Raw genomic sequence first — 19,998 nt, forward strand, 5'->3', positions numbered from 1 at the left:
ATATGCTTTTATCTCTTTTAGATGACGTGATCTCTCACTCACAACGAAGTACTTGCGCTTGACAGAACTCTAATATAGGCCTATATGCTATAGCATAGCCTTTGTATTAGTATCTATAGTTAGTCTATATATATATATATATATATACAGTGTATATAACAATAAAATATTTCGTTTTATATAATTATATGTGATATGCATTTATTGCTGAGTTTTATGTTTATTTTGCATGGTAATATGTTATATTTTTTAACATGACAGCAGGTTAAAGAATCTGATGTTGCATTTGAGTGCGGTGTGAAGTGAAGGGGAGGAGAAGAGAGGAGAGTGGGAGGAGGTGCGGATGGGAGTCCCGCAGAAGGAGCGTTTCAATCCCAACATGAATTCCGCCCGCAATCTCTGACCGACAAAAGCGGACATCACGGACACTTTCTAAACTCTGTCCCGTCAGCGTCGTCTTGTTTTCCACGGATGCCCTTAACGTCTTCCTCGTGACTTCTTGTGCAGAACGGGATGAGGTGGTAAATGTCGCGTTTCGAATCTTTTCGCTCCGGTTGAAGCCGCAGGAGTATGTGATCATGTTGGCGACGCGCTGCCTCCTCCTGTGGGCTGCGGTTACCGCGCGTCTCGCCGTGACAGGTGAGCGACGGATGCCGCGTTGGGAGCGGATTCGTGATATGAGTATAAGCTGTAGCTATTTATGTATATAATGTGCGCCAACAGGTGAAACGAATTCTTCATTTCACGGATGGCCCCGTTTTCTATCACGGGCATGGCTGTGAATTTTCAGTGTCGCGTCAGAATACGCAAGTGATGCCGCAGGCTAGATAAAGTGTAGTGGCTGTAAACGCATTAGAATTACATCGAATCATGGCTTTGACGGTTGTCGTGCAGTTTTTTTTATGAATGTGTCCTGTATTGAAAGGCTGGGGCAGCAGCATCAAACGGGACGGAGCGGAACGGGGACGCGAGCAGAACGCGTTTGCGGAGGAGCGCACGAAGCCTCAGCGCCTGCTGCAGCGAACTGACGCGGAGGAGGAGCTGCCGCACGGGCACTTGGGTACCCTAGTGAAGAGTGATGCTGATGGAGCGCATGTAAGTAACTCCGTCTCCACCGATACATAAAAAAATAAAAACCGACCCCATTTACGTTCTTAATGCTCATGTTGTCGTATTGTTTACGGTCCACGTGGCTCGATATTCCAAACAAGCATCTATTTTCCTCCTAAACTTTAACCAAAATATAGCCTAATAACTTGTTTCTGCAATTACTTTACTCTTTGGGTGATTTCACCAAACCCTCTTATTTTCCATCCCCTCCCTTCCATCCACCTGCCGCGTCCTAATTTGCGTATCATCTGAGTGTACAGCTTTTGATGAAGAACTTCTCGAGTGTGAATAATATAGTATATTTTTTTCAAAGCCGGCATAAAAAGTTGCGATGCAATGAAGGCTAGTACATTTACCGTGTTGGCAATGCCATCAATCTGTGACCATGTGACTATATGTTTGGCTTTTACGATTATATACACTTTCTTGGCCTCTGGTGATAGAAAAGTGCCATTGTTCTGCTCATTTGACATCCCTCCCTCCCTGTTTTAAATATTTTTTTTTAAAGAGGCCATGAATTGAAAATTCTAGTTTTGTGTCTTTTGTGTGTGCGTGTCAATGAAAAATATTTTGCTCAGTTTGATTATGCGTCTGGGTGAGTAGTATTCTCAGCTCTTTGCTCATCTCTCCATTCTGGGCCTCTGCTGCACCAGATGCAATCCAAAGTTCCACATGTACAAAAATGTCTGAATCTTCCAAATACCATGGCATCTAATCTCTAATACTCATATTAATGATTGACTGATATGTTTTTTTTTAAGCGATTGATCCCTAAATCAATGAATTTGACTCCCAATATCATGAATATGCACTTATGGCCTTGATAAAAAAAAAAAAAAAAACCTTCTTTGCAAACTCCATCTGTTATGAAGACTATAGAGCAGAGAGAGAATTGGCATCAAGCCATTTTCAGAGAGGTAAAGTGCACATTAAAGGTTATACTTGTAAATGTATACTTTAATGTAATATTGACTTTTGCTGTCGAGGAGAGAGGAATGTAAACAGCTGGGGGAAGAGTAAACGGGCCTGTCTCAGTGCAGGTATAGACTGAATCTGTGTGACTGAATAATGAAGGGTTAGTTCACCCAAAAATTGTATCATTTACCTCATCTTTGAAACACAAATGAAGATAATTTAATGAACCCTGAGAGATTTCTGTCCCTCTATTGAAAATCATGTAACCAAAACTTTGCAGATTCAAAACATTTGTAAAAACACTCTTAACATAATCCATATGAATCAATAGTCTTCTGAAGGAAGCGTACTTGCTTGACACGTGAATACCGCCTTATTGGTTCTTGTTAGGCGTCAAGCAAGCAAGTTTGGAGCTTCCGTTTACCTTATTTGCTGTCATCTATGTTTGTGAGTCAATCAATGGTTATGTGAATAAAAGCCTAAATTAAATCTGTTCATCATATAAAGTGATCGTGTTAATATCAGTGCATTACATGCAGTTTGTTTCATCCACCAACAAAAAAATAGTTCCAAAAGAAGGCAGAGCATCAGCTTATGGATATCATACAAAACAGTACAAAAGAGGCAACCACCAAAAACATGACACTGAATGCTGACGCCAGACTTGTTTAAACTTCAATAAACCCATTTTATTGATTAGACCACTAAGCAACGATTGTTTGAAGAGTTCTACCGTTGTTTTCCAGCTCTGCTCCTCATTCTCAATTCCCTGCTCCTCACTCACTGGTAAAAACACTCACATACTCTGGTCCAGAATGACACAAACACAATGAAATGCAGTGGTACAAACAGTGAAACAGTGTGAAGTCCCAGTGCTGTTGGACTGGTCATATCAGTACACGCTGCTTGGCCAATCAAATTAGAGGACTGAAACTAAGATTTAACCTTATTATTCGAACCTTTCAGCATTCAAAGAAATACTGTTTTGTACCCTTAAAGGGACAACTCTATACATAAAGCCCCTAAAAGGTTCAAATTAGTTCCTTAGATGAGTAATATATAACCTACTATACTTATATGAACCTTTTTAGGGGTAAAGATGTTCATTAAGTTTATTTTTACTGTTTGGATGAAATTTTCTGTGAAACCAATAATATTTTTCAATAATATATCAAGAATAGCCATCTTGATTTTTGGAGGTTGATTCATGATTGAGGGAGATTCATAGTTTTTTTTCCTGTTATTGATTATTGCTGTTATGATTTTTGCTGTTGTTTGTACTGATATTACTTATTTAATATTGCTGATATTATTGATTATTTGTATTATGCATCTATAACAGACTTACTATGCCAATTTAGTGTGCAACGGGACCCGGGTTCAAATCCTTGTTTAACATATTTAATTAGGGGTTCAAGCACGTAGCGCTGAAATACAGTATTACATTTTGGCTGTAAATGGTCTTTTCCATCTATGATCTAGGTCAGGGGTAGGCAAGTTCGGGGTTCACCAATTAACGGGGTTCAGATGCTTTAAGCACATGCAAAAAAATGTATTATGTTTTATTTAGCAAAAACATAATAATTTTTTTTTCATGTGCTTAAAGCATCTGAACCCCGTTAATTGGTGCTTGCAGCTATATTTATATATTTTAATTATAAACCTAGCAAAATTTCAACTGCATGGATCCTGTGTATTATATACTGTGAAGAATGGATTTAAACCATCAGCTCTGTACCTTATCTCTGTGTTTGGAAGCGTGTTTTGTGAATCAGAAACAATCTGCCAAGCAAAGGGCATTTTCACATATGGATAAATAATAAATATCTTGTTAAATGCTAAAACTCTTCAGTGGTCTTATATTGACAAATTAATCTTTTGTAAAATTTTGGAGAGATGTGCCCAACCACTTGCTCGCAAAAACAAATAAATAAATAGCTAATTTTGACAAAAAGCAATGAGTTTGTACCATTGATAATTCTTTAACTAAAAAAAAATTGTACAACTTATTTATCAAAGGGAACTGCTAGGAACTTGCTGGAAATAGTTTTTCTCTGTGGAAACAAAGAGTTTATTGGAAGTGAGCTTATAAAATATATAAAGCACAAATCAATATTTTTTGTGCCCAAATAGCTGTGCTATCGCTTTACAATAATGGTTTAAAATATGGTTTTGTTTTACCTTCCCTGGCTGTATTTGATCTGACCTAGTGTACAGTGTGAGACTAAGTTTTTGAATGATTTATTTAGTAAAATGTGTGTGGAGTGTGGATGCACTCCCCGCTTTCTAGCATTCAGATAGGTATTCGTTTTCATGCCTTCGACTGCAAGTATTGCAAGGTGATCACATTTCACACCCACACCAATTCGTCTCCTGTAACCATGGGTGCAATATATACCACCTGTCTGTCAAAGGCCATTTTATATCCTCATAACCTTGAGCTGTCTCACCTGACACTGGTGCAGAGCACACGGCAACCCTACGTGACCGTCCTTCAGGCGCTGGACCCGATGACTTCTGTCTGAATCTGTCCTGTGACACCTAATCTCCATTGACCTTTCTCATTCTCATAAAGGCAAAAAAGTCTAAATGTAGACTTGATTTTTAATCAGGAATTTGAATGGATGGTGAAATGTGTCCTCTATATGACAAGTATTTGAAGCGGAAGGGGTTTATGATGTCTGTTTGAAACAGAAAAGCTGTTTCAGAGGGAGAGCACTTTTGTTGGTCGAAAGCCGGTTAACTTGCTGGAGGTCGCCGAGTGTATACTCTGTTGGTTTCTAGGAGGCATTCTTGTTTTGCTGTAGTATCCAGTTGTATCGCAGGGCTACACACCAGCAGAATGATCTCTGTCACTATAGAAATCGGACACTCGCTGCAAATCGCTAAACTCTTATGAAGCATCTGAACTGAATTTAATCCTAAGAAGTTGCTGATTTGGAACACTATACACAGCTCTATGATCCAAATGAGTGTCCTTAACTAGGTTACATTTTGAAAAATTGTTAGGTACAATGTACTTGTGTTTATGTTGTATTGCAAAACTCTTTTGCTGCTATTGAGGTGGGATACGGGTAAGATTAGGGACAGGTTTGGTGGTGTGGTAAAGCAATGGTTTGAAACTCAGTTCCTAGAGGGCCACATCCTTGCAGAGTTTAAATTCACCTGATCCAGCCAATAAAGTCCTTCATGCTTATTTGAAATTCCAGGTATGTGTGTTGGGGCAGGGTTGGAACTAAACACTGTTGGACTGTAGAGCTCCAGGAACTGAGTTTGAAAAAAAAAATGGGTTAAAAGGGAGGGTTAAGGAGTAAGAGAAGGGTCAACGGTGTAATTATAGAAATTATTTACAGCTGTAATTGGATGCAGGTATTTTTAAAATAAGTACAAATGTAAAAATGCATGTAGCCATACACAACTGCATTGTATAAAATCAATGATTAATTTAAATGTTAGTACATAGTAGTTGAAGATACTTAAGTGGGACAGAGTTTCCATTTGCATTTTTACATTTATTCATTTAGCAGACGCTTTTATTTAAAGCGTTTAAAGCGACTAACAAATGATGAATACAAGCAATTATTTTTTTACTTCCTTCAAAACTAATAAGCATAAAGATACATAGCACACAAACATTGGGTAAAATATTACATTTTAAAGTAGATTTAATATTTTTGTATTATTAAAGTCCAGTAATCACTGTTTCTCTTGACTTGTTCGCCATCTTGGATTTGTTTTTCTTTTCACTGAGCCCATTAAAATGTATTCTGGGATTGATTTCACTGAAAACCCTTAAAACAAGCAAGTTAGTTAAAATTACATATAATGCATAACAGGGACAGTAAAATATACAGTATATATACCGTAAAACTTCAAATAGTAGCCCGGGCTTTTATTTTTTCCAAATCGTCGAACTGCACCGGCTTGTATTTGAGACAGGCGTCAATGAGACAGGCCTTTATAATTAAATTTAGTGTTGAGATGTTGTTCATTGAGTGTATAGGCTGTCTCTAATCTCTAAAAATCTCCAAATGCTCCACGTGAAACTGCGGTCTTCCGACCTTTTACTATTGCGTCAATTGATTTTGATTAATATGAGCGAGGGAGAGACAGCTCTCGTGTTGTTTGAAGACGTGAGAGTGCGCGCGCGCGGCCGGGGCTCTCTCTCTCTCTCTCTCTCTCTCTCTCTCTCTCTCTCTCTCTCTCTCTCTCTCTCTCTCTCTCTCGGTGCGAGTGTTGGGAGTGTGTGGGAGTTGAGCGCGCGTTTGTGAGAGCGATTGCGGATTCCTCGTTCTTGTTTCCACTTTCCCTTTTTCTTTTCCCTTTTCTTTTCTTTTCCTTTACTTTTCCTTTTTTCCCCTTCGCCCAAAAGCCTTATTGTTTCCTTGTAAATTAGCTTGCGCGGTTTTCAGACGCCGGTATGGCGTCTGTTTCCGTGCAAGGAATGCCAACCTTGTTGCTCCGTAATGGTTGCAAGTGTGTAACAGAACCCGGAGTGACAGTGGAAGAGCTGCTGGTGGTTATAGGAGAGCAGGTTGGTTTCGAGAATATCATTTCAGCCTCACGGATGAATAAAGCTGTCGTTATATTTTTGAAATCAGACTCCCAGGTCAATCAGCTGACTGTGAGCGGAGTGTGGGTGAAAGAAAAGTTAGTTTCGATAACACCACTGTCCGCTCCAGCAACGAAAATCATAATCTCGAACGTCCCACCTTTTTTACCTAACGAGATTTTAACGAAAGAACTGCAGAGGTTCGGAAAGATTGCAAGTCCTGTTAGAATGATTCCCCTTGGATGTCGTAACAACGCGCTAAAACATGTTCTTTCTTTCAGGCGCCAAGTTTTAATGTTTTTGAGTTCACAGGATCGTAACTTAGAAGTCTCTTTCCGCGTTAATCATATGGAGAATTCGTACATGGTTTACGCCAGTACCGAAAGCCTAAAGTGTTTCGAATGTGGTGAGTTGGGGCACAAACGCTTCGCTTGTCCACATAAAGATGATCAGCGCGCGTCCACATCTGATGTGATAAGTGGTGATGTAAACAACAGTGAGATTAGGCCTACCGACCAGCAAACGAGTGAAAGTGATGAACAGAGGAACGAGGAGCAGGGAGAAGGAGCCACAGAGCAGGACAAGATGGAGGAGGTGAGTGAGATTAATGTCAATGCTAAGAGTGTGGAGCAACCTGGGTGCAGTTATGTTTCTGGTAAATCTAGAAATGTATTAGACACTGTTGATAAGAGCGAGGCTCAGAGTAGTGTGGACTATGTGGGTGAAGTTGATGATGTAGTACAGGCTGAAGACGCAGAGGACAATATGGCAGATGAGATGGATAGTTATTCCCAGTGTACTGATGATGGAGATGATGATCAGTGGTCAGAGAGTGTAGAAAGAACTGATAAAGATCTGTATACTGTTGAACAAATTAATGCATTTCTTGATAATACAAAAGGAAAAGCTGGTGTTGAAGTAACCAACTATTTCCCTGATATTGACAAGTTTATTGCTTCTGTTTTACGGGCTAGAAAAATGAGCAACTACGATGACCTTTCGCAACAGAAGCGGTTTCGTCTTAAGAAGCATATTACTGTTCTCAGACGAGGCAAAAGGTTGGAGAAAGTGAAGGGGAAAACTAAATAATTTTAATGGCGTATACTTTTTCGTTCTGCTTTTCTCTCTTTCTTTTCCCTTTGTTCATGGAGATCTTGCGGGTGGGATCAATTAACATAAATGGGTTGAGGGACAGGAGAAAAAGAGGGTTACTATCAGAAATTATTCGATTGAAAGATTTGAGTGTTGTTTTTTTGCAAGAAACCCATAGCAGTGAAGACAATGAGATCGATTTGGGCTTGTGGTGGGAAGGAGATAGCATTCTTAGTCATGGGACTAATGTAAGTGCTGGAGTAGCTGTACTTTTTTCCCCTGCTCTCAAAATTAATATTTTATCTAAAGATGAAGTGGTACCAGGGAGATTTTTGACTGTAAGGGCTGAAATTATGAATTTTAATTTCCTGTTTGTAAACATCTATGGCCCTAATATAGGAGCAGACAGAGTACAGCTTTTTACTAAATTAGAACAGATCTTAAAACAAAAGCAGGATGGTGATCTTATTGTGTTGGGGGGAGATTGGAATTGCACTCTAGACTTTGTACGAGACCGGAATGGGGAAGAACCCCATTCACGGTCAGCTACCTGTTTAGCCAATATAATTAAAAATCTAAAATACTCAGATGTATGGAGAGAGCATAATTTATTAGTACGGCAGTATACATGGATGAAAGTTGGCAATGGCAGCGTTTCTGGAGCACGTTTGGACCGTTTTTATACATCACAAAACATGAGAAATAAGATTGTTAACACAAATATCATCCCTACGGCTCTTTCTGATCATAAACTTATTACATTTGAGTGTATTCTGACCGAAAGGAAGCATACTAGTTATTACTGGCACTTCAATGTTAAACTTTTGGAAGATAAACTTTTTTGTGAGAATTTTAATTTTTTTTGGGAAAACTGGAAAAATGAAAAATGTCTTTATGAAAATGTTTTTCAGTGGTGGGAAGTTGGTAAAGCGCACATAAGAGGGTTTTGTCAGCAGTATGCATCTCATACCTCTTTAATTTTGAAAAAGACACTAGTACTGTTGGAAAAAGAGATCATGGATATTGAAAAGAGTATGCATGATAATGATGATAGAGATCTACAAGCACTGTGGACTGAAAGGAAAAATCAGTTGAGCTTCGTTTTAAATGAAAAAGTGAAAGGAGCTCTTGTAAGAAGTCGTTTTTTAACAAAAAGAGACATGGATGGACCTTCTTCTTATTTCTTTAACTTGGAGAGGAAAAAAGGGCAAGAAAAACTGATGCACGTTTTAAAGGACAATAATGGACACAACACTTCAGACCCGGTAGTGATGCGTAAACTTGCTGTGGATTTTTATTCTAATTTATATGCTGCTGAAAATTCAGATGAACTGTGCAGAAACCAACTACTACAAGATCTTCCTGTCCTAACATCAGAACACAAGGACTTTTTAGAGACTGAACTCACCTTTGAAGAGGTCACTGCTGCTGTTATGGGACTTTCCTCAGGACGGACCCCAGGACTAGATGGGTTACCCGCTGAATTTTATACGTTTTTTTGGAATATTATTGGTTATGATTATTTTGAGGTGATCCAAAAATGCATCAATGAAGGAATTCTTCCTTTGAGTTCTCAGAGGGCAGTCTTAACGCTACTCCCAAAAAAAGGTGACCTAACCCTTTTAAAGAACTGGAGACCTATAGCAATTCTCGGCTCTGATTACAAATTTTTTTCAAAATGTCTGGCCAGCAGGGTAAATAGTATACTATATAAGATTATACATAAAGATCAATCTTACTGTGTAAAAAATAGATCTATAATAGATAATGTGCATTTGGTACGTGACATTTTTGATTTTGCTTCTCACAATAATGCCAATTTGGGTTTTCTGTCATTGGATCAAGAAAAGGCCTTTGACAGAGTTGATCACACTTTTCTTTTTGATACTTTAAAAGCTTTTGGATTTGGGGAGAGTTTTATTTCCAAAATAAGACTGCTGTATGCTGGAGCACAATGCATGATTAAAATAGCTGGTGGCCTCAGTATTCCTGTAAAAGTTAACAGAGGCATTAGACAAGGTTGTCCTATTTCAGGTCAACTTTATAGTATAGCCATTGAGCCCTTACTATGTAAATTACGAGAACATCTTACAGGTCTACAAGTCAATACACTGGAGTTTAAGAGTCTTATTCAACTTTCTGCATATGCAGACGATGTCACTGTTTTAATTAAAAATCATAGTGATGTTCAATGTTTAAAAATGGCTTTAGAATGTTATGGAAAAGCATCTTCAGCTAAAGTTAATTGGCAAAAAAGTAATGCTGTGTGGTGTGGACAGGACTCGAGTAGTCCATCACTTCCTGGTGGTTTGTTGTGGGGGAAGGCAGGGTTCAAATATTTAGGAGTTTTTTTAGGGACACAGGAATATAGGAATAAAAATTGGGAGGGCCTAGTGGAGAAAGTGTGTGCTCGGTTGTCTCACTGGAAATGGTTGCTGCCCCAGCTGTCCTACAGGGGGAGAGTCCTGGTCTGTAACAACCTGGTTGCATCATCTCTGTGGCACAAAATGATGATCCTAGAGCCTCCAGAAGAGCTGGTAAGACGAATTCAACGGTGTCTAGTGGACTTTTTCTGGTCAGGACAGCACTGGCTGAAGGCACCAGTGCTCTATCTGCCATTACAGGAAGGAGGACAGGGGCTGGTCGACATTGGAGCCAGAGTTAGAGCCTTTAGACTCCAGACGGCTCAGAGACTGTTATATGGAGAAGATGTAAGCTGGGCCGGAATAGCCTGCACCCTCCTGAAGAGAGCGAGCAACATGGGATTTGACCGCCACTTATTTCTTATGGACATTGAGAAAACAGATTTGAGCGGATTGACTTCTTTTTATAGATCAGTGTTAAAAACATGGACACTTTTCAGTTTCTCTCGGCAACAAAATGGTGTGAAAGGCCTGTGGGTGAGAGAAGAGCCACTGTTTTTAAATCCTGCACTGGATTTGGATGGTTTTAAATCTGTTTCCCTCATTAAAGCGATGTGGAATGCAAGTTTCACCAAAATTGGACACCTTGTTTCTGAAGAAGGATGGATTACTGCTGATAACCTGGCTTCAAAAATGGGCTTACGGTCAGTTCGTGTGGCAGAGAGACTGTTGACTCAAATCTATGAGTTTTTACCCAAAGATTATATAGAGACTCTTTAGAGACACCTGTTGGAGAAGAGGAGACTCCTGTCTTCCCAGAGTTGCTTTTCTCACCTGACATCAGAACTTGGCAAGAAATGGAGAATGGTCTGCTCTCCTTTAAAACACATGAATTTGGACTTTTTAGTAATGCTGGAAAGAAAATTATGTACGGGCTGTGCGTAAAGGTGATACATCTCATGCAGTTGCAGAGTGTGAGAGAGACTAAATGGCAAGAGATCTTTGGGCCAGGAGCTTCCCCTAAAGGCTGCTGGAGGACCCTGTACAAACCCCCCATTGAGAAAAGAACTGGGGACCTGCAATGGAGGGTTGTGCATGGTATAATAGCTACGAACAGACACAGAGCACACCTTGACCCACAGGTTGGGGAGGGATGTCCTTTTTGTGGAGTACAAGAAACAGTCTTCCATTTATTTTTTTAATTGTGAGAGATTACAACTTTTATTTCTTAAAATGGAAGAGTGGTGTCAAACCCTGGGGGAAGATTTTTCACCTGAACGGTTTGTTTATGGGCCTAAATATAGCAGAAACAAAAGGGAGAATCATGTTTTATTAAATTACTTATTTGGACAAGCAAAGATGGCTATTTGGTTGACAAGAAAAAATAAATTGAGTGACAAGGGTTCAATTGATGTTATTTCAGTATTAAAGGGATTAATAAAATCCCGTATCAATATAGAGTAGTTATTATAAGTTGATAAATGATCTGGAGATGTTCAAATATAGATGGGAAGTTAATCGGTGTATTTGTGAAGTTGACTCTGATGAAGTTTGCTAATTTATATTTGAGCAATGTTTTTCTTGTAAAACAATACAAATAATTGTGAGAGTTTTCACTTAATTTTTTTCTTTTTTTCTTTTATAATGTTCATGTAATTTTTTTAATTTTGTATTAAAGAGACCCTTAAAGTCAAAAGTCTCTCTCTCTCTCTCTCTCTCTCTCTCTCTCTCTCTCTCTCTCTCTCTCTCTCTCTCTCTCTCTCTCTCTCTCTCTCTCTCTCTCTCTCTCTCTCTCTCTCTCTCTCTCTCTCTCTCTCTCTCTCTCTCTCTCTCTCTCTCTCTCTCTCTCTCTCTCTCTCTCTCTCTCTCTCTCTCTCTCTCTCTCTCTCTCTCTGCTCGTTATGCGCCCTGTCATTCTATTCTACATCACTCACCGATCAAAAAAGGCTTTGCGGGACAAAAATTTGCTTTGGCGGCCGCCAAAAAGCGGGACGATCTGACGGTTTTAGAGGATTAAATACAACCCGAACTAACAAACAGACCCGGCCTTTATTTACCCAAACATACAGCCACATCAGGCGTGTAAAAGAGACAGGCGTCTTTTTGGGACTCGGCTATTATTTGATGTTTTACGGTAGTTATATATGGAGTGGCATATTTTGAGTTTTGATATTTGGGAGAGGGTTATTGGGCTAGTTTTAGAACTTTCTATTTTTTTTTTTTTTTTTTTGATTGGCCATTGGGTTAGTTTGTTTCACAGACTTGGCAACCCTGTTACATACTTTAATAAGACTTTTTTATGATGATGTCCTGTCCCCTGATTCCGTGTTAATGAGGAATGGCTCCTTTAGTATGTAACCAACATGTTTTTTTATCTGTTTTTCTTTCTCTCAGCCCATTCATTTGGCTCAGATCTCATTTCTGATGAAGGCCTTTGGAATCCAGTTTGTTCTTGACCTGGAGCTCAATCAGTATGTGCAAAAACCACACACTAGCAGAGACACATGTTATTATTCTCTCTAAACTGTATATTGATGATACTGATTGTGTGTGTGTGTGTGTGTGTGTGTGCACCTACACGCGATCTCTTGTCGTCTAACTATGTTGAACGCCACTTCGAGAAGGACGGGCGACCTTTTCAGAGTCCGGTAAGGAAAACAATCACTCTTTTTCTATTTTTATCCCTTTATATTGATTTTGTTAGGGATTAATATCATAATGACCAAACATGTTTATTGATATTAGATCTCCTGTTACAAAGAATATCTTTGTGTCTGTTTGTAATTGTAGTTAACCCCTAATACACCCAGGATTGTGTACCATAATACCGTGGTAATATGGCTTTATCAGTATTTGTTGCACACACACATACTGTACAGACACACACACACACAAAACACTTATATGTCTTCTCTGCATTTCACCTCTTCTCTTGCTTGATTCCTAGTCTATTTGTCTAACAAACCAGGCGTTGTTTATTACGAATATTGTTGGCTCTTTGACAATTGCTATTGCTCCTCTTTTGTATGTCGCTTTGGATAAGTCTCTGATAAATGCATACATTTAAATGTAATTGAATAACAATGCTTTTTGAGTAATATGAGACATGTAATTAACAGATTCCTTAATATTTCTATTTCACTGGCACTCTTAATGTAAACTTCTGCGGTATCATCTGTGGGTCTGGGAATATGGTCCACTCCCTTTCTTAGTGCTTGACTTTGATGCAGCAAGGCAAAGTAGCCTGGGAAAGCATCCGCCCCTCCTGTTCAGTGTCAGACACGTTTGACCAATCGCAATGCTGTTGCCATGACAACTGCTTATAGACAGTTCTAGTCCACTTTGGCCAACTGAGTCAGAGAGAGAGAGAGAGACACACGCAGGAAGAATGAAGCATTGAGTGGAGAAGCTGAAGTCATTAAGCAACTACACTGCAGCAGAGACACAGAGGAACCAGAACTGCAGTGCAGAAAACTACATCCAGACTGGTAAAATGAAATCCCAGCAACAGTTGCAAATATACCTCAGATACGCCAATCACACCACTGCCATGAACGTCTCCCACGCGTTCAGTGTGTGTGGGTGCCCGCTTACAGACCCCACGGCTCTTAAATTTGATTGAGAGTGTTGCTGCGGAAATGATGAATGATTCTTCAAATCCTTGGTCTTGTCGAGTAGAGGTGTGCTGTTACTTTACTATGCGATTAGATGCAACATTTTCACTATAGAGGCATAGAGACAATGGACCAGAAATCATCGAGACTTGAGCGAGGGGTGGGGTGGGGGGGGGCTCATTCTAAAAGCTTTTGATGGACGTAGGAAAAGTGATCTGATGAATTTTAATGGGGGAATGTTGCCTTGGTTACTGTCATATTTGAGGGCTGTTCAGCGTTCACTGTGTAATCAGTTTACTTCGGTGCAATGTGTGATGGTTTGATGTGTGTGAGATTTCAGGGAGGAGAGCACTGTTACTATCACGGTCACGTGAGAGGAGTTCAGAGGTCATGGGCAGCTCTCTCCACCTGTCACGGCCTACAGTGAGATCCAACCCTTTAACTGTTTTAACAATACAATCAGTGTGTTTATTACCCTTAAAGAAACACTCCATTACCTCAGTTGCTTTTTATGGAAGCTTGTTTCCAACAGGGGCTATACAAAAATCTCACAATTCAGACTTTTTATTTTTTTTATATCTCACAATTCTGACTTTCTCTCCTTACAATTGGGAGTTTATATCTCACAGTTCTGACTTTATTTCTGGCAGTTCTGCCTTTATTTCTTACAATTCCTACTTTATAACTCACAATTCTGGCTTTTTTATATATAAACTGTGATATATAAACTTCCACTTTTTTTTCATGGTGAAAACAAGCTTCCATAATTTTTTATTGTTGTTTTCACACGTACACTTTAATGCCATTAATATCAAAATGTCTGTTTGGGCATTTTTGGACACTTATGCACTTATACAAAGCACTATTCCACACTTTTTTTTTTTTTTTTGTTAAATTGGTGCATCATCCAGGGATTTGAAGTGCTGCAATCTGCAATGACAATAAAGTCGAATCTAATCTAATCTAAAAGAAATTAATTTAGCAAAAAAATGTCAAGCAGTAGTTTTCTATATACTATAGTATAAATGGCTATACACACTGTATGTACAGTTTAGTGTACTGTACTGTACGTATGCAGATATGTTTTATAACAATAAATGGTAACACTTTGCAATAAGGTCCCATCAGTTAACTTTACTAATGCAATTTTTTACAGTATTTATTCATCTTTGTTAATGTTAGTTAATAAAAACACAACTGTTCATTGTTAGTTCATGTTAACTCTGGTCCATTAAATAATATAACAGATAGGCCTATATCTGTCATGGTGGGTTGTAGAGAAGTGCATGACGGAGTAGAAAACGGAAACAGTTTTTATTAAATGCACACACAGGAGATCGTAGAAGAAACCCTAAACACATCCACGTATAACATAGATGATACCGGACACTATCATCTAAGTGATACTAAGTAAGGATATCTAACTAACGAAACTCAGGGCTTAAATACATGGGAAACGTAATAAAAGAGAAACAGAACAGGTGTGTGGAAACAATTAACAGCCAGGGAAACTAGGAACTCAGGCAGAACATAATCATAACAGAAAAAAATACGTTAATTATGTATTAGTAAATGTTAAAATTAACATTATCTGAGATTACCAAAAGTATTTTTCATTGTTAGCTCATCAACTAATTTTAGCAAATGGAACCTTATTGTAAAGTGTTACCCAATAAATCCTTCTTATTGAAAGAGTCTGCATGTTTAGGCTTTATTAGGGTTGTTGTCGTTGGAGTGTCTCACATTTGTGACGTTGGTGTGTCTACAGAGGGATGTTCTCAGATGGCAACTTTTCCTACAGCATCGAGCCCGTGCACAACAGCAGCGATCAGGTCAGTACGCAGCTGAAATATTTATCTCTCTCATCTTTCTCATCTGCATGTTGCAGCCTGGAAAAACAAATAGATACATAGTCCTGCTCATGAGAGACAGAAGAGACAGCGAAGAGACAGCGAAGGACTGAATATAAGCCACATGCTCAGAAATGTGCATTACTGCGGTTGACTGACAGGTGAATCAGCAGACGCCTGTATGTGGGACGGAGGTGAAGAGCAGAAGGAGGGTGTCGAGTGAGAAAATATGAGACAGAGCAGCTTATGCGTGATATTAGCAGCACTGCATTATCATATCGAAATCTGTCACTTTAAAATGAATGAAGAAATTCGATTTAATAATAAGAATGCCTATTTGACATTATTTTTCTGTCAAGTAATTAATTTGTAGGCTACTTTTTAATTTAGACATTCAAAGTACAAAGAACTTATTTCTGAGTTCAACATGACAATACTCTAACTGGTTAACTACAGGTTAAACTCTGTCGACAGCATCTGTGGTCTGCAGTTGATTACCAGTCTGCAGTTCAAATACATTTACAGGCACGGCATAACAGGCACGGCAGGTGGAGGGTGTAAGAGCAGTAATGTGACGTTTGTATTTAGGTTAAAACAGCCTCATTCGATTTTCAATTGTCCTTTTGGCTCTGATGCTGTTAGCATGGTGGATTTGAGGCAGGGCTACTTTTTCAAGATGGAGGAATAGATCTCTGCAGTGATTCAAAAGGATTTTCCCATTTTGGATTATTGCAAAAAAATATTAATTTTATGAATTGTGAAGCCTAAACAAGAAGTTAAAAGGCTAAAAACGAACTACATCACGGTTGCATGACATGAACATCACAAAGAATAGTTTGTGATTATAAACACTATGAGGCTGTGAAAGCAGACTAGTGAGTAGATGAGTTTACCTGTTCGGTTTGATGGTAAAGTCCCCATGAGATCAAAATTGGCTTTTAGTATGAATATGTTAGCCTTACTGTTATCTCTTGAATCTAAAGCGTCCCGCCCCCTACATTACTCTAAAAAATGCTGGGTTGTTTCAACCAAAATTTGGGTCAAATAAGGACAAACCCAGCCATTGGGTAACATTTTTTAATGAAAAATTTTAGCCCAACAATTGGGTTAGTCCATATTTGAACCAACTTTGGGTTAAAACAACCCTGCATTTTTTAGAGGGAATCGGTCACACAGTGTAATATATAGGGGATAGGGAACGATTCAGGCGGTGTAAATATGCTTTCCATTGGGGTGAATGACCTCTGATTGACGTTAGTGTCACACGAACCGCTGCGCGCTGCAGTGCACACACACAGTCTGCTCCGGTCCAGATCACAATAGCACAGAGCGGATCATATGCGGGGCAGTGCAGAAAACGTATCGGACCCATTTCAATTCTGCACAGAATGCTATTTTTTAAAGCGATTAGTTTTAGAGATTAGGAGGAAACTGCGGCTTTACCGAGCTCAACGGCTCTGGCCGAGCTGTGATATAAACAAAATGTTTTGGGCTATTTTAAAAAGGGGGAGGAGCTGTTCGATATGTCCCGCCCTGTCTTCCTGTTTCAGTGGAAATGACCAACCTTTGTTGTCCTATGTAGACACTTGTTAGCAACTGCTTTTTTCAAGACAAGTAAAAGCTTTAAAACAACTCACAAGGCAGTATTACTGGTGTATTATGTCGTAGAATAAAATGCGCAAATATTTTTTCAGGCATTTTAACCAAAAATCCATTCCAAAAACCCAATGACTTTGGGACGATGAAACCGGAAGTCCTAAATGCTGATTTTTGGCCTAGGAAAAAATACATTATCCTTGCAGCACTCCAGTAATCAGTAACCAGTAAGTTTTGACATCCAGTAATGTCATTTCTGTGGAAGGAGTTTGTTCCAAGACAAATAGAGAAGCCTCAAAAGTAACCAAGCTTATTTTAAGCATAGATGAAGATGAATCCTTATTGTGTGAATTAAATTAACTTAGAATTACAATTGCAATTCTTGTTGCATTGAAATAGCATGTCAAAGGTGTTTGAGCGATTCTCTCTTCTTTCATTTCACCTTTTTGTTTTGCTGTTTTTCTTGGTCCTTTCATCTGTATTTGTTATTTATCTCTCTTTCACTCTCTCTCCACTCCTCTTTCACTTCTCTTAAATGGGTCATTTTCATAAAGTATTCAAAGCCACATGTAAAGTGTCTCTCTCTGTCTGGGTAGATGGGAGATTAATAATGAATAGTTGTGTAATAGCCTTACGTGGCAGAGCTCAGTACATCAGTGAGCCTTTCATCTGAGAGGAAACGTTACCCAACGGCAGGAAACAATTCAGCCAGAAATGAGCACATTTATCAACAACATTTTCATACAATTTGGTACCAAAATATACAGTATGTGTACCTAATATTGGGAGTTCAATTACAACATGACTTTTCAGTAGGTCTAGATAAGGGTGTGGCTTACTTTTCTCAAAAGGCTACAAAAATGGTTATGAAGTGTAAGTTGTGATTTTGAGAATCCATGTAAAAAAAATGAATGCTGATAAAACAATGTGGTAAACGTGAAAAATGCTGCATCTGCCTAAATTTGGAAATCAAACACAAGGACATTATGAGGATACAAGCAATAATTTGTAAACTATGTTTGGGGATGTGCTTACATTCTAACTCAGCAGCTAATAAATATGTATGTAGATTAGGTACCAAATTTGGACGCTATAAAAAGCAATTTTACATTTTAGCTAGTATCTTTGGACTGTGCCAGCAAGAATATTACCATTTATTTATTATTAACATTAAATGACACCGAAAACACCAGGGATATTAGGCTGCTGTCACTTTAAGGCCGAATGCACGAACTACTGACACACATCCGGTTTCTTTCTCAACTGAGAATACTTGCCAAAACGGGTATTTTGACGTAATTTTTTGTGTACGTGTCCGTTCAAGCGCAAGTAAACGCGAAAGAGGAATCAATTCAGTGTTCGTGCGCTGTCTGAAACGTGCCTCTCTCTCTCTGTGCGCACGCGCTTAGAGTGTGTGCGGCTGTGCGCACAGATAACAGCTCGCAAGTCCCAATTTTCGCCTCTTGTTCCATGTTTAAAATCGTTTGAATGTGTAAATTGGCAAGAAAAACACGTCCAAATAATAATTTTTCACTCTATGATGGTTAAACTTAGCAGTTAATCCGCGAATCACATTGTGCCGAAACGTGGGGCCTGGTCCGTACGGATCATGGATAAGCTGCGATCCAATGCAACCCTAATAATTAATGAACACGCTTATCATCATGATTGCTATCTTACCAGAGATGGAGAAAAATCCTACTCCAGTAAGTAAACATGTCCCTGTCCCCAAATATTTGTTGTACTCAAAAGCACTTCCCTCCACGTTCTGCTGCGCCTCGTTTATTTTTATACCACGCATGCGCACCAGTTATGTGCACCCCTGGATATAACTATATTGTCAGACAAAGTCTCATTTTTCTTGAGTGACAGTATGTTCATTCACAATTATCATTACGCATAGATCCGCAAACCCTAAAAATCCACAATAGAATCCACAATACGGTCACACAAAACAAAATACAAATTTCCACAATGAACATTACAGAACCTCTAAACCTTTAAACTGTGTGTTGACATTTATCATAATTCCACTGGTTCAACAGCATCAGCAGCTTGTTTTCTTTCAATTTATCTATTATCTCCACTCTACTGAACTGCTTAGAGTTGGTAATTGTCGATTGCGGCTATGTGGAACCTTACAGGAATAACCCGTCATGTGACTAATGTCAAGGGAAACATGCTGCATGCAGTATTTATGAAGGTTTCATATAGTAGGTGACTTCCATGATTCTGTCACACAGGATGCAAATACTCATGTTGTATACAGAATGGCAGACATCCTGCTGATGCCACAAAACACAGGTAAGACATACATTCCCTCTCACATGCACATAAAATGACCTTCATGTCATTTTAAAATTGTATGACTTTCTTTCTTTAGTGGAGCTGAAGATGTTTTGAAGAGTAAAAGGGAAAAGGCAAAAAGTCACCATGCATCACATCGTCTCTAATGAACAGACTAATAATAGCAAAAATCACCATTCACATTTGATGTATGGAAAAGATCACCTTGACAAAATGACTATTCCTTTAATACAGTTAGACATAGTCGCTGTCTTATATGACCTATACTCAAGTGTTTTTTTTTTTTTTTGAGCATTCAGACTGTATCCTTCCTGCTTTCTCTCTTTCTCCGTCTGCTGCATATTGATTTTTTGCATGGATCATTTTTCAGTAATAGACATCTTTATCGATCCACTGAAAGCTGACGAGTGGAAACTTTTTGTTCGGGATGGTTTTAGTCCGTATAACCTATGGCTTCTTCTCTTTCAGGAAGCACCAGGAACGGCAGTGACTCTGACATTAACAGTGACTATCCCGTTTCTATGGAGACGAATGAACCGGAGCTCACAGATGGGCTGAGACGGGCAAAAAGACAGGTGAGAGTTTTTATTTTTGACATC

General features: G+C 38.9%; 1 protein-coding gene across 1 annotated transcript in view; it reads left to right on the top strand.

Annotated features, from left to right (window-relative positions):
* Positions 1 to 313: 313 nt before the first annotated feature.
* The window catches only part of adam11 (ADAM metallopeptidase domain 11), a 66,794-nt gene continuing 47,109 nt past the window's right edge, over positions 314 to 19,998 (top strand). Inside the window, exons 1-8 of the mRNA XM_056253663.1 lie at positions 314 to 639; positions 926 to 1,095; positions 12,427 to 12,503; positions 12,614 to 12,680; positions 13,987 to 14,069; positions 15,415 to 15,478; positions 19,336 to 19,396; positions 19,868 to 19,974. Coding sequence (XP_056109638.1) covers positions 579 to 639; positions 926 to 1,095; positions 12,427 to 12,503; positions 12,614 to 12,680; positions 13,987 to 14,069; positions 15,415 to 15,478; positions 19,336 to 19,396; positions 19,868 to 19,974 — 690 coding nt within the window. The 5' untranslated portion in view covers positions 314 to 578. The remainder of the gene's footprint in view (positions 640 to 925; positions 1,096 to 12,426; positions 12,504 to 12,613; positions 12,681 to 13,986; positions 14,070 to 15,414; positions 15,479 to 19,335; positions 19,397 to 19,867; positions 19,975 to 19,998) is intronic.

This window comes from Rhinichthys klamathensis, unplaced genomic scaffold, assembly GCF_029890125.1.
Source record: "Rhinichthys klamathensis goyatoka isolate OS25496 unplaced genomic scaffold, OSU_Roscu_1.1 h1tg000108l_1, whole genome shotgun sequence".
Classification (NCBI taxonomy): domain Eukaryota; kingdom Metazoa; phylum Chordata; class Actinopteri; order Cypriniformes; family Leuciscidae; genus Rhinichthys; species Rhinichthys klamathensis.